This window comes from Colobus angolensis, unplaced genomic scaffold (genome assembly GCF_000951035.1).
Source record: "Colobus angolensis palliatus isolate OR3802 unplaced genomic scaffold, Cang.pa_1.0 Scaffold96, whole genome shotgun sequence".
Lineage (NCBI taxonomy): Eukaryota > Metazoa > Chordata > Mammalia > Primates > Cercopithecidae > Colobus > Colobus angolensis.
In genome coordinates, this window is record NW_012123598.1 from 2,908,048 (window position 1) to 2,920,412 (window position 12,365).

At 46.2% G+C, this 12,365-nt stretch overlaps 1 protein-coding gene across 3 annotated transcripts in view; it reads right to left on the reverse strand.

Moving 5' to 3' along the window:
• Window positions 1–1,914: 1,914 nt before the first annotated feature.
• LOC105504878 (killer cell immunoglobulin-like receptor 3DL3) overlaps window positions 1,915–12,365 on the reverse strand; it is a 58,441-nt gene continuing 47,990 nt past the window's right edge. Inside the window, exons 3-8 of one of the 3 annotated variants that reach the window (XM_011932498.1) lie at window positions 10,743–11,042; window positions 8,793–9,086; window positions 6,137–6,187; window positions 3,214–3,315; window positions 2,699–2,751; window positions 1,915–2,599 (exon numbers count right to left, since the gene is read on the reverse strand). In XM_011932498.1, coding sequence (XP_011787888.1) covers window positions 2,423–2,599; window positions 2,699–2,751; window positions 3,214–3,315; window positions 6,137–6,187; window positions 8,793–9,086; window positions 10,743–11,042 — 977 coding nt within the window. In that variant the 3' untranslated portion in view covers window positions 1,915–2,422. The remainder of the gene's footprint in view (window positions 2,600–2,698; window positions 2,752–3,213; window positions 3,316–6,136; window positions 6,188–8,792; window positions 9,087–10,742; window positions 11,043–12,365) is intronic. The other 2 variants (XM_011932493.1, XM_011932499.1) reach the window with 2 other exon arrangements.

A 12,365-nucleotide genomic window follows, 5' to 3' on the forward strand; every position in this document is an offset into this window, starting at 1 on the left:
CTTTCTTTCTTTCTTTCTTTCTTTCTTTCTTTCTTTCTTTCTTTCTTTCTTTCTTTCATGGTGAGGACCCTTAAGATCGACTCTCCCACGCTCGCCTCCGCAGCACATATACTAAACTTGGAACGATACAGAGAAGATTAGCATGGCCCCTGCACAAGGATGACACACAAATTCGTGAAGTGTTCCATATTAAAAAAAAAAAATCTACTCTTCTGGTAAATTTCAAGTATAGAGTACAGTATTGTCAACTATAGTGGCCAAGCTGTACAAGAGACCTTCAGACCGATTCCTCCTGAACACCTGAAACTTTGCATCCTTTGATCAACATCTCCCAATTCCCTCCCCCACGCTGACCCTGTAGTTCTAGTGAGTTCCCTAAACTCTGATGTCTCAATTTCATTTAGTCATTTTCCTGCAGATACATCTACTCACTCCTACTGCCTCTTATTATCCTGAGCCTTGGGGGCAGTTTCTGCGCCAAGTGGAAATGTGGAAATGAGATATTACAAAGAAAAACCTTTGCCCACCTAGAGAGGAATCTGATATTTTCCAAGAGGACTCATGATTACATGTTGAAATGATAATATTTTGAGTCTATTTGGATTATAAAATAATACTTTGGATCTACTAGGTTAATATTTTGGGTCTATTGGGTTAATGATATTATGGGTCTATGGGGTTAACTTAAATTAATGTTATCTGTTTCTTGTTAGCTTTTTATTTTGGATACTAGCGAATTTAAAAGAATGTATGTGGTTTGCATGACGTTTCTACAGGACAGAACTTTATCTGTAGATTTAGGGAGTCACAACAAAATTACAAGCATTGTTTTTGGTGAAAAAGAGAAAAATGATTACAAATTCACATGGAAAAGCAAACAGCCTATAATAATAATAATGGCAATCTTAAAGAGGAAGGAGAAATTAGAGGATTCAGGCTACCAAATTTTAAGGAGTTCTCTAAGGCTACATAAGGTGCAGCATCCTCGTGAGAGTGGACACAGAGAGCCACTGAGCAGGAAAGAGTGTGTAAAATACATCCGTGTACACACAGTCCCTTTATAGTTGACAGAGGCTGCCATGTGGGTTGAGGTGGAATAGAATGTCTTCTCCATAAATAACATTGGACCAGAGGGTTACACGTAGGAAAAAATAAATCTAAGCTTATTTTCACACTGTAAAAACACTGCTTATTGTTTTATCTTATTGTTGTACATTTTAAGAATTTATTTTAAAAATTGATGAATAAAAATTATATGCAGTCATCCTTCACTATTCTTGGGTGATTGGTTTCAGGATCTCCGCTCAGACACCAATCTGCAGGTACTCAAGTCTCTTACATGAAATGGTGCAGCATTTGCATATAACCCATGCTCATCCTCCTGTGTACATGAAATCATCTCTAGATTACTTATAATTCCGGATACAGCCTACATACCACTTCATTTGTATTCATTCAACATAGTTTTGCTTTTTGGAACTTTGTGGATTTTTTCTCTGAATATTTTTGATTTATAGTTGGCTCAACAAACACCTGTAAACCCCACAGATACGGAGGAGTGACTGTGTATTTATAGTATGAGAGATGATGTGTCAACATGTGTCCCCGTGGACAGGAGACTAACAAGGCCTATGACTCTACAAATGTTTCATCTTGGAATGGCTTTGCCAGCCTTCCAGGTGTGCAGAGAGTAAGAATATCACTTGTTCATGTGATTCACGATCCTTGCAACCTCCTGTGTGCTGCATCATTGGATGGAAATTGGAGTTCCAGACAGAAATCAGGCTCCACCCTGCTTCCAGAAGCTCAGATTCCAGGGGTGAGAACCCAGTGGAGAACATATGGGGCTATATGGACATAGTAATGATAACACCGGAAACTTTTGGGGAATAAAGAGTCACATTACCTAAAGGATGAGGGCAGATGTGTTTATTTGAAGAGGAGAGAGCTACATTGAAATGATAAAAAAATTTATAAGTTTCACTGCTGACAGAAGGCTGAAAGATAATCTGAGGGGAGGTGGAACAGCATGAGGGAAGGTGGAACAGCACATGTCTAAGTGCTGTGTTAAGAGGAAGCCTCTTGTATGTTTGGAATTGTGAGTTCCTCCGTGTGACTGCAGCCTCCAGTAGGACTAGGAAGTAAGCCAGTTAGGTTGGAGAGGTGGGCAGGGGTCAAGTGAAATGGAGAATTGTGGGCTAGGCAAAGGAGTATGTTTTCTCTGCAGCAGGCAGTGGGGACCTTAGACATTTGCAAGCAAGAGAGAGGCATGTTCAGATTCGTGGTGTGAGGAAGAGCAATGCCCTAAGACGCAGACTCACACCTTCAGATTCCCGCTGCTGGTACATTGGAGCTGACAAGCCGGTTTTGAGACAGGGCTGTTGTCTCCCTAGAAGACCCCTTCAAGGCCTGACGGTGGTGCTCATGGACAGAAGACAACTTTCGATCTGGGCTCAGCATTTGGCAGTTCCATGTACACGCTGGTATCTGTTGGGGGTGTCCTGAGCCTCTGAGAAGGGCGAGTGATTTTTCCCTGTGTGAAAACGCAGTGATCCAACTGTGCGTATGTCACCTCCTGAGGGTCTTGTTCATCAGAGTCCTGGAGAGAGGGAAATGTTGAGTGAGGGAGGGGCTCACATTCTTCAGGACTATTAGCGAATAAGATTGGATCCACGAGGCTGGGCCGAGGAGGACCTACCTCCCTGTTCACGGTTCTCTCCCCTGCAGGCTCTTGGTCCATTGCAGCAGCATCTGTAGGAGAAAAAAGTCATCAAAACAGCTGGGAGGGCACGTCTGGGTCCTCATTTCATGTGCAGAGCCCAACACACAGGGGGAGGCCGTAGGTGCCTGAGGTCCCTCAGCTGCCAACAGCCAGGCTCAGACATTCTGTCTCTCTGAGTTGAAGACCCCTTCCCATGAATGGCTCTCCATTGGCATCCCATTGATTCTGTCTCCCACTTTCTGCCTGTCATGGAACCTTCTCCTGGATGTCAGTGGCTGCAGGGACGTGAGGATACAGTTCAGAATCAGGCAATGGTCTGTGAGCTGAAGGCAGGGACAGGGTGTCTGGTGCTCTCTCTAGAAAGCCCTGCCTCTGTGGCTCCTGCCTTGGGCCAGAGACCATCCTGCCGGTGAGGAACACACACCTGCCTGCTCCCATCCCGCTTCCCCACACGGCCCTGAGGTCTCTGGCCTCTGCTTCATGAGACTTACTCTTTTTGTTGGAGCACCAGCGATGCAGGAGAAAGAAGAAGATGGTGAAGAGGATCATGACCACTGAGGCCCCAATCAGAACATGCAGGTGTCTGGGGATACCTGGAGGAAGAAGAGACTCCAATAAGAAGCTAATCATAGCAGTTCCTTTCTATGGATTGTCTCTCATTTCTTGATTGACAGGTAACCTTGTGGAATGTTTCCTTAGGACAAGCGGCCTGATGGCGGGAGACCCAGCTTTCTCCTACTTTCTCAGTTATAGCTCTCACAGTAACCATGGAACGTGCTGAATATACAACTGCTTTACTTTAGACGTTTGACCCCTTGAAATCTCACATTGAAATTTAACCCCCAGTGTGGGAGGTTGGGCCTCTTGGGAGGTGTTTGGGTCATGGAAGTGGAACCACCATGAATAGATCAATGCTGTCCCACACGACGGGGTTAGCAAGTTCTCCCTCTATTAGTACTCTGGGCAGCTGGTTGTTAAAAAGAGCTTGGGGCCGGGCGCAGTGGCTCGTGCCTGTCATCTCAGCACTTTGGGAGGCCAAGATGGGCGGATCACGAGGTCAGGAGATCGAGACCATCCTGGCTAACACGGTGAAACCCGTTTCTACTAAAAATACAAAAAATTAGCCGGGTGTCGTGGTGGGCGGCTAAGTAGCTGGGTTAGAGGCATGAACCACCATTCACAGCCTTGTATATTATGCTGTAATCGGTCCCTTCGTTTGTACCATGCCTCATCTATCTATCAGTCCTCTGCCAGGTATTGATTTACATGTAGGAGAAATAAATCTCAGAAAGAAATTAATGAAGCAAGGAATAAACAACTAGGAAAAATCAAACCCAGCAAGCCCTCCCTGCAAATGATTCTACCTCACAAACGCATCTTGTATCCATCCGCTTCATCCACTTAGTGTCTAAATCAGCACCACGTGTCACCAGTGGGGCGGGAATCGCCTTTTCCACAGTCTCCTAGATTCCAGGTACGCACCTGGGCCTCCCTTACGTTCCTGTCAGTCTCTGTTAATCATGTAGGGATTCCTAGTTAGCCCGAGGTGAATCCAAGGGCTGTGAGTATAAAACACACACTCCTTGTCCTCCTTAGTTTCCTGTGTGCCCAGTGTGCTCCCCTCTCTCTCCAGAGCTCTTGTAATTCTCCCCATCTCATTCCCAGCGTTTCAGGCGGAGCCTCTTCCTTCCACATAAGATTGGTTTCACCTTCGAGACTTCACGGTTGACAATTGTGTGTGGAAAATCTCTCTACCAGTCTTCCATTTTTTTCATTAACATCACAAATATGTGATTAGTGAGACCTTCTCTGTCACCTGAAATCATACACTCAGCATTATCTTTTATTTATTTTAAATTCTGGCTGGGTGCCGTGGCTCATGCCTATAATCCCAGCACTTTGGGAGGCTGAGGCGGTCGGATTACTTGAGATTGGGAGTTGGAGATAGACTGGGTAACATGGTGAAACATCGTCTCTACCAAAAATCTACAAAAAGAATTAGCCAGGTGTGGCGGCGGGTGCCTGTATCCAAGCTACTTGAGAGGCTGAGGCAGAAGAATCACTTGAACCCAGGAGGCGGAGGTTGCAGTGAGCCAAGATCGTGACACTGCACTCCAGTGTAGGGGATACAGCGAGACTCTGTCTTAATAAAAATAAATAAATAAATAAATAAACAAACAAATAAATAGATTTTATGCACAGATATTTCCCACAGATCAGCCATTTATAGGTCCACTTGTGCATTCATTTTCTTTCCTCTCGTTTACCCATCTGCAACGTCAGTGTCCCAAGAGCACAGGCCAAATGCATCCTGTTTACTATTTGTGGAAGGTAGGAGAATCCACCCCACCCCAAAAATGTCCCTGTCCTAGCCTTCATATGTTGTGAATATGTGATTTTACATGGAAAAGAGGAATGAAGATTGCAGATGGAATTATGGTTGCTAATCAGCTGAACTGAAAAGGAGGGTATCCTGGATGATATTAGGGAGATGATGGCAGATTATCTTGGTGAACGCAATATAATCCCAAAGTCCTTCAAACATGAGGAAGAAGGCAGAGGAACGTTCAGAGAAAGAGGCGTGGACAAGGAAGAAGGGTCTGAGTGATGCCATGTGAGACGTGACCTGTCTTTGTGGGTTTTGAGGAAGGAGGAAGGGAACTAGGAGCCAAGGACCATGGGAGCCTCTAGAAACTGGGACATGTGAAGAGCAGATTCTCGCCCGGAACCTTCAGAGGGAAGGCAGCCTTGCTGTCACCTTGATTTTAGCCCTGTGAGATGCATTTCATCCTTTGAGCTACAGCACTGTAAGATAATTAAAAAGCTGTTTTGTTTTCATCCACCAATTTTGTGGAAATTTGTTATGGCAACAGTAGGAAAGGATTCCAACTGCACAGCCTGAGCAAGGGGCCATGGCTGAATGAGTCAGTGAGTCGAAGTGTGTGTGCATGAGCTCTGTTCTCTGTTACTGCAAAGCTCTTTCTCTGCTGAGTCAGCCAGGGTTGCCTCATGACTAACAGGAGCTCATTCCTTGGCAACTGGATCTTCTCTAAAACACCTTGGCCTCATTAGATGTTCCCTTCCCTTCCCTCTTTCAAGCTCCCAGGAATTTATCCTCCAGTTAGGAATGCAGGGAGAACAAACACTGCATTTTTCCTGAGAAGGATATCAGATTTGCAATCATTCTTCCAGCTTGTAGGAGGTCTGAGCTGCAGAAGATTAGAGATTAAGAGACTTCACTGAGCCCTGTGCTGGGCCCAGATCCCTTTTGCTGTTGGAGTGTCTGGAGTTCAGAGAGATGGTGGAAAAACAGGCCCCCAATCAGAGCTGGGAGGTGCTGAGCCAAGGCTTGAATCCAAGGCTTCCACCTCCCCAGGTTTCCAAAAGCAGAGATAAGAGGGATTCTTTACTCACCGGTTTTGGAGCTTGGTTCAGTGGGTGAAGGCCAACTATGTGAAGGGTTTCCTAGAATAGAGACAGGAGAGAGGTAAGGAAATGAGGGTGCCTGTCCTCTACTCAATGGAAATCTTTGAGGTTGGTTCACGGCCAACACTCTGTTATCCAACACTGGGCTCTGGGAGTCCTGAGATCCTCTTCTCCACAATTTTTGTATGTGTCGCCCATTGTCTTAAGAGTTTAAGGTACAGAGAGAAAACAGGAACATCACATTACCTGACATAAAAATATGTTACAGAGCTGTAGTAAACAAAACAGCATGACATTGGCATAAGGAAAGGTGCGTAAAACAATGGAATGAAATGAAGAACACAGATAAAATCCATGCATCTACATTCAATGTCTTTCTTTTTTTTGAGATGGAATCTTGCTCTGTTACCCAGGCTGGAGTGCAGAGGTGCAATCTCGGTTCACAGCAACCTCTGTCTCCTGGGTTCAAGCAATTCTTTTGCCTCAAACTCTGGAGTAGTGGTATTACAGGCGCTGACCACAATGTTAAGCTAATTTTTGTACTTTTAGTGGGGACAGGGTTTTACTATGTTGGCCAGGCAGGCCTCAAAGTCCTGGTCTCAGGTGATCCACCCACCTTGGACTCTGAAAGTGCTGGGACTGCAGGTGTGAGCCACCATGCCCAGCCAATCCAATGCATTTTGACAAAGGTGCCAGGAGGCTACAATCAGGAAAGGACAGTCTTTTCAATAAATAATATGGGGAAAACTGGTTATCTACACGCAGAGGAATCAAACTGCACCTCTACGTCTCATCGTTAACAAAAACCAAATCAAAATGGAATAAATACACTAGTCTAAGGCCGGAACCTGTGAAACACGTAGAAGAAAATATTGGGGAAATGCTTCAGGACATTTGTCTGAGACGAGACATTTGGTTTGAAACCTCAAAGACACAAGTAATCAAAGCAATAAACAGACCATTGGGATTACATCAAACTAAGCAGCTTCTGCACTGCAAAACAAGCAACCAACAAAGGGAAGAGACAACCCACAGAATGGGAGCCAGTATTTGCAGACTATGCATCTGAGGTGGGATTAATAACTAGAAATATAAGAAGCTCACATAACTCAATAAAACAAACAATTTAAAAAATGAGCAAAAGACTTGAACAGGCATTTCTCCACAAACAAAACATATAAATGATCATCATGTGTGTGAAAAAGTGTTCAGTATCACTCATCATCAGAGAAATGCAAATTAAAATCACAATGAATTTTCATCTCACCCCATTAAAATGGTTTTTATCTGCAAGACAGGGAAACAAATGCTGGCAAGATGGTAGAGAAAGGAGAATCCTGGTACCCTGTTTGTAGGAAGGTAAATTAGTACAGCCATTATGCAGAAAAGTATGGAAGTCCTTTAAGAAACTAAAAAGAGGCTGGGCATGGTGGCTCATGCCTGTAATCCCAGCACTTTGGGAGAGCGAGGCGGGCACCTCACTTGAGGTCAGGAGTTTGAGAGCAGCCTGGCCAACATGGGGAAACCCTGTCTGTACTAAAAAATACGAAACGTAGCTAGGCATTGTGGCGTGCACCTGTAATCCCAGCTCCCAGCGAGGCTGAGGCAGAAGAATCATTTGAATCCAGGAGGCCTCTGACTCCCAGGAGGTTGCAATCAGCCTAGATTGTGTCAGTTGCACTCCAGCCTGGGCTACAGAGGAAAGCTCTGCCTCAAAAACAAAAACAAAACAAAAACCAAACAAAAGACTAAAAAGAGAATTTTCATAGTATTCACAAATTCACTATTGGGTTTATATCGAAAGGAAAGGACTTCAGTGTATCGAAGTTCTATCTGCACTCCCATGACTGTTCCAGCACAGTTCACAGTAGCCAAGATGTGGAGTCAACCTACCTGCCCCTTAGTGGGTGAATGGATAGAAAGAATGTGGTACATACACACAGTGGAGACTACTCATCCAGAGAGACAATCACATCCTGACATTTGCAGCCACATGGATGGAACTGGAGCTCATTACAAAGATTCCCATTTCTCACCCGTATGCAGGAGCTCTAAAGTGGATCTCAAGAAGGTAGAGAGTGGAATGGTGGCTACCAGAGGCCAGGAAGGGAACGGTGGAGGGTAAAAACAAAACAAAACACAAAACAGAACAAAACAGAATATAAATGTATTTATGACCACTAGACTTTACACTTAAAAATGGTAAAGGTCGTAAATTTTATAGGTATATTTAACCTCAACAATTATCTTTTCAAATGAAAAGAAAAGGGTGTAAGGGTTGCTGGTGATGATATGTCTGTGTGGGTGAGAGGCCGGGATGGGCTTCTGGGAAATGGGTAAGGTTGAGGGGCTGAGGGAACCTCTGATCTCCCCAAACTGAGCCCAGTCTCCCCTCCTCTGGGTCTGTCCTGACCAGTTTCTCCATCTACCTGGGTGCCTGGAGCCCTGACCATGGACCACCACGCAGGCCATGCAGGAGGGTTTGGAGGCACCCTCTCTGCCGTCCTGTGTCCTGATCCCGCCCTCACACCGAGGCTTGGTCTTCTCTCTGAACCTGTCCATGCTTCTCTCCATCATCAGTGGCAAGTTCCTCAGCTATGGCTCTGGGATCATAAGACATGGGACAGGCATGGGCTTTCCTCACCTGTGACAGAAACGGGCAGTGGGTCACTCGGGTCTGACCACTCATAGGGTGCACTACGGAAAGAACCAAAGCATCTGTAGGTTCCTCCGTGGGTGGCAGGGCCCAGAGGGAAGTCGGCCTGGAATGTTCTATTGACGCTTGGCACTGCAGAGAGACTAAGTTCACGGGCCTCCCCCTCCCTGGATAGATGGTACGTGTCAAACGGGGTCTGGGAGCTGCAGGACAAGGTCACGTTCTCTCCTGCCTGAACCGTAGGGCCCGGCTGGGCTGAGAGAGAAGGTTTCTCATATTTACCTGGAAGGAGAAGAGGCAGTTTCTTCAGGGAGGTTCTTCCCTGTCACATCTCCCCTCACATCTCCCCTCACAGCTGAGAACTCACTCCCCTGCTCTATGACCTAATGCTCTCTGTCACCCTCCACCCCTGTCTCTCTTCATGTCTGTTTCCTCCTTCCACCTTCTCTGTCTCTCTAGGTCTCTGACTTCACTTCCCCACCCCGTGGTGTGTTTTCCCTTTTTGTATTGTTTTCTTCTCTCTGACCTTCCTTGGATTGTTGATTTGATCTTCCTTTTTCTTTAATTCTGAGTTTCTCACTCTCTGTCTTGTTCATAACCTTCTGCATATTTGTATCTATTATCTATCAATCGATCGATCTACTACCTGTCAATCTGTCAATTATCTATCTGTAATCTATATCTATGTATCATTTACCTATCTCTCTATCAATTGTCTGTCTCTCTATCTATCCACCGTCTATCTATTATCTATATCTATGTATCATCTGTCTGTTCCCTCTCTGTCTGCCTCTCTGTCTCTATGTATCATCTACGTATCTATGTATCTATCTACGTGTCTATCTATCTATCTGTCTATCTATTGATCTGTCTATCTATCAATCATCATCTCTATGTATCATCTACATATCTTTTTATCTCTCTATCTATGATCATCATCTCTATGTATCATCTATCTATCAATCGCCATCTATGTATCTATAACCCATCCATTATCTATCATCTACCTATTTATCATCTATCTATATCTATCTATCCATCTACCAACTGTCTCTCTCCATCTCCTTATCTTTCTCTGCCTCTCAGTCTCTCTACTTCTATTTGGAATCTCTGCAATCCATCCCCACATCTTTATCTTTCTCTGTCTTTGTGCCCCTCCCTCAGGGTTCTGATTTTGGAGCTTTTCTCTGCTCCCTTCCATCATTCTCTCCACTCCTCTGCCCTCTTTTCTGTCTCTTTATGTGTCTGTGAGTCTCTCAGTCTCCTTCCTCTGGCTCATTCTCTGTGTGTTTATGTCTTTGCTTTTTGATGTTCCTGATTTCTCTCTGTGTCTCTTAGTAATCCTGTAATGTGTGGGATTATGTGGAATATAAGCCTCAGAATCCAGTCTGGGGGCCCCAAGTCCACACAGCATACAGGGGTTGGTGTTCTGGGGCCATGATATCCTGGGACGATGTCTCTCCACTGCACGGAAGGCAGAGGTGTCAGAATCAACACGGCATCTGTAGGTGAGACAAGGCCTGAGGCCACAGGGGCTGACTCAGGACAGAAATATGGGTGTCCTTGGGTTCTCCTGGTAGAAACACTTTGTGGAGGTAAAACAGAAATGAAGCTTCTAACCTGTGCCAGGTGTCTGAGCAAAGTCAGCACAGAAGGACGCCTCTCTCTGGGACATGTCTGTCTGTCTGGGTGTCCCCTTTAACTCTTTCTATCTTTTCTACCTCCCTGTATGGCCCCTGTGTCTGTCCTCTGTTATGACACCTGGTCTGTACTTGTGTCTCCTGTTTCTCTGTCTCTGTTGGTACAGACCTCCCCAAGTGAGTCTCTCTCCATAAGAATCCCACACTCATCTTCCTCATGACCACCTGGGGCTTCCAAGTCCTGGATCATCCACTGTGTGTCCCAGTGACAATGAGAAGAATGTCCAGACACTCTCACCTGTGATTACGATGTCCAGGGGGTCACTGGGAGCTGACAACACATAGGGGGAGTGAGTGACAGAACTGTAGCATCTGTAGGTCCCTGGAAGGGTAGACATCGCGGAATTGATGGAATAGTTGGCCTGGGAACCCCCACCATGGAGCTCTCCAACAAGGTGCAAAGGCTCCTCAAAGGTCCCCTCACTGTGCAGAAAGAAGTGCTCAAACACGGTATCTGAAGAACATTGTAGGATGACCGTCTCTCCTGATTTCACCAGGGGACCTGGGAGGGCCAGGAGGGAAGGTTTTTTGTGGACTCCTAGAAAGAGAGGTTGTGAGTTTAGAAGGCGTCTCCCTTTGTCATCATATCCATGGCACCTGGAATGAGTGAGGGTTCCCCTCCCGGCTGTCTGTCTCTCTCCTCCCTCTCTGTGTCTCCCTGTCTTTTATCCCCTGGTGCAGGTCCCTCCATCTGTGTCCCTCCCTCTTCTCTGTCTGTCTGTCTCTAGTAGCCTCGGACACCCTTCCCACTGGGCTCAGCCTCATCTCTTAGGCTGTTGTATCTGTTTCCCACTAATCTCTTTCCTGCTGTCTATGTGGGGGTGGAAGAGGAACCACAGCAGGCTGCATGTCCAGGCTCTTAGCAGCCTGGTTCAGTCTCCTTTGGACAAACTGGAGTCCCTGGCAGGAGGTACGAACTGATCAGTAAGGCAGGCACCAATGTCCACACCCCCTGTTCCTGGTGGAGTTTGGGAGCCTCTCCTGCCATGCCTGTGCCTTCTCCATGGCCTCAGCTTCCATAGGGTGGCTCCTGGTGCTGGTTCGAGGAGCATCGACCCCTCCCTATGTGGATGGAGCGTGGTGGTGGCATCAGCGTCCCGGACTTCCTGATCTCGGGATTGCCAACCTTATCTTTGTTTGGTTTCTTTTATTAATTGATTAATTAATTGATTTTTGAGACAGAGTGTCACTTTTTCACCCAAGCTGGAGTGTAATGGTGTGGTCTTGGCTCACTGCAACTTCTGCCTCCCGGATTCAAGCGATTGAATCCAGTCGTTGGTTTACGCACGCCCACCACCATGCCCGGCTATTGTTGTTTGGTTTCCTAACTTGTCCTTGACCTGGTTCCTGTGTGGTTTCCTGTTGCTGCTGCAGAAAATGATCACAAACATGGCAGCAGGAGAGAACACACTGATCCCTTCCACTTTTAGAGGCAGAAATTGGATCCAGTTCTCCTGTGCTAAAATCAAGGCGTCTACAGGGCTGCATTCCCTCTGGAGACTCAGCGGAGCAGTTCTCTTGACTTCTCCAGCCCGTAGAGGCCACCTGCCATTGTGCCTCGTGGCCTTCCTCCACCTTCAAAGCCCACAGTGGCTGATGGAGTCTCCCAGGACGCTGCTCTAATCCCCACTCTCCTCATTCTCCTCCTCTCGTTTGGTGCCTTGTGATTACACTGAGCCCAGTGGGACAGTCCAGGCCGTCTCCCCATCTCAAGGTCAACGCATCAACAACCTGAGCTCCATCTTCCCCTTCAGTCCCCTGCCCTATAGCATAAAGAGTCACAGGCTCCAGGGATTAGAATGTAACCATATTGTGGACAGTTATTCTTCCCATCACAGCACCCATTTCCCTGTATTCAATC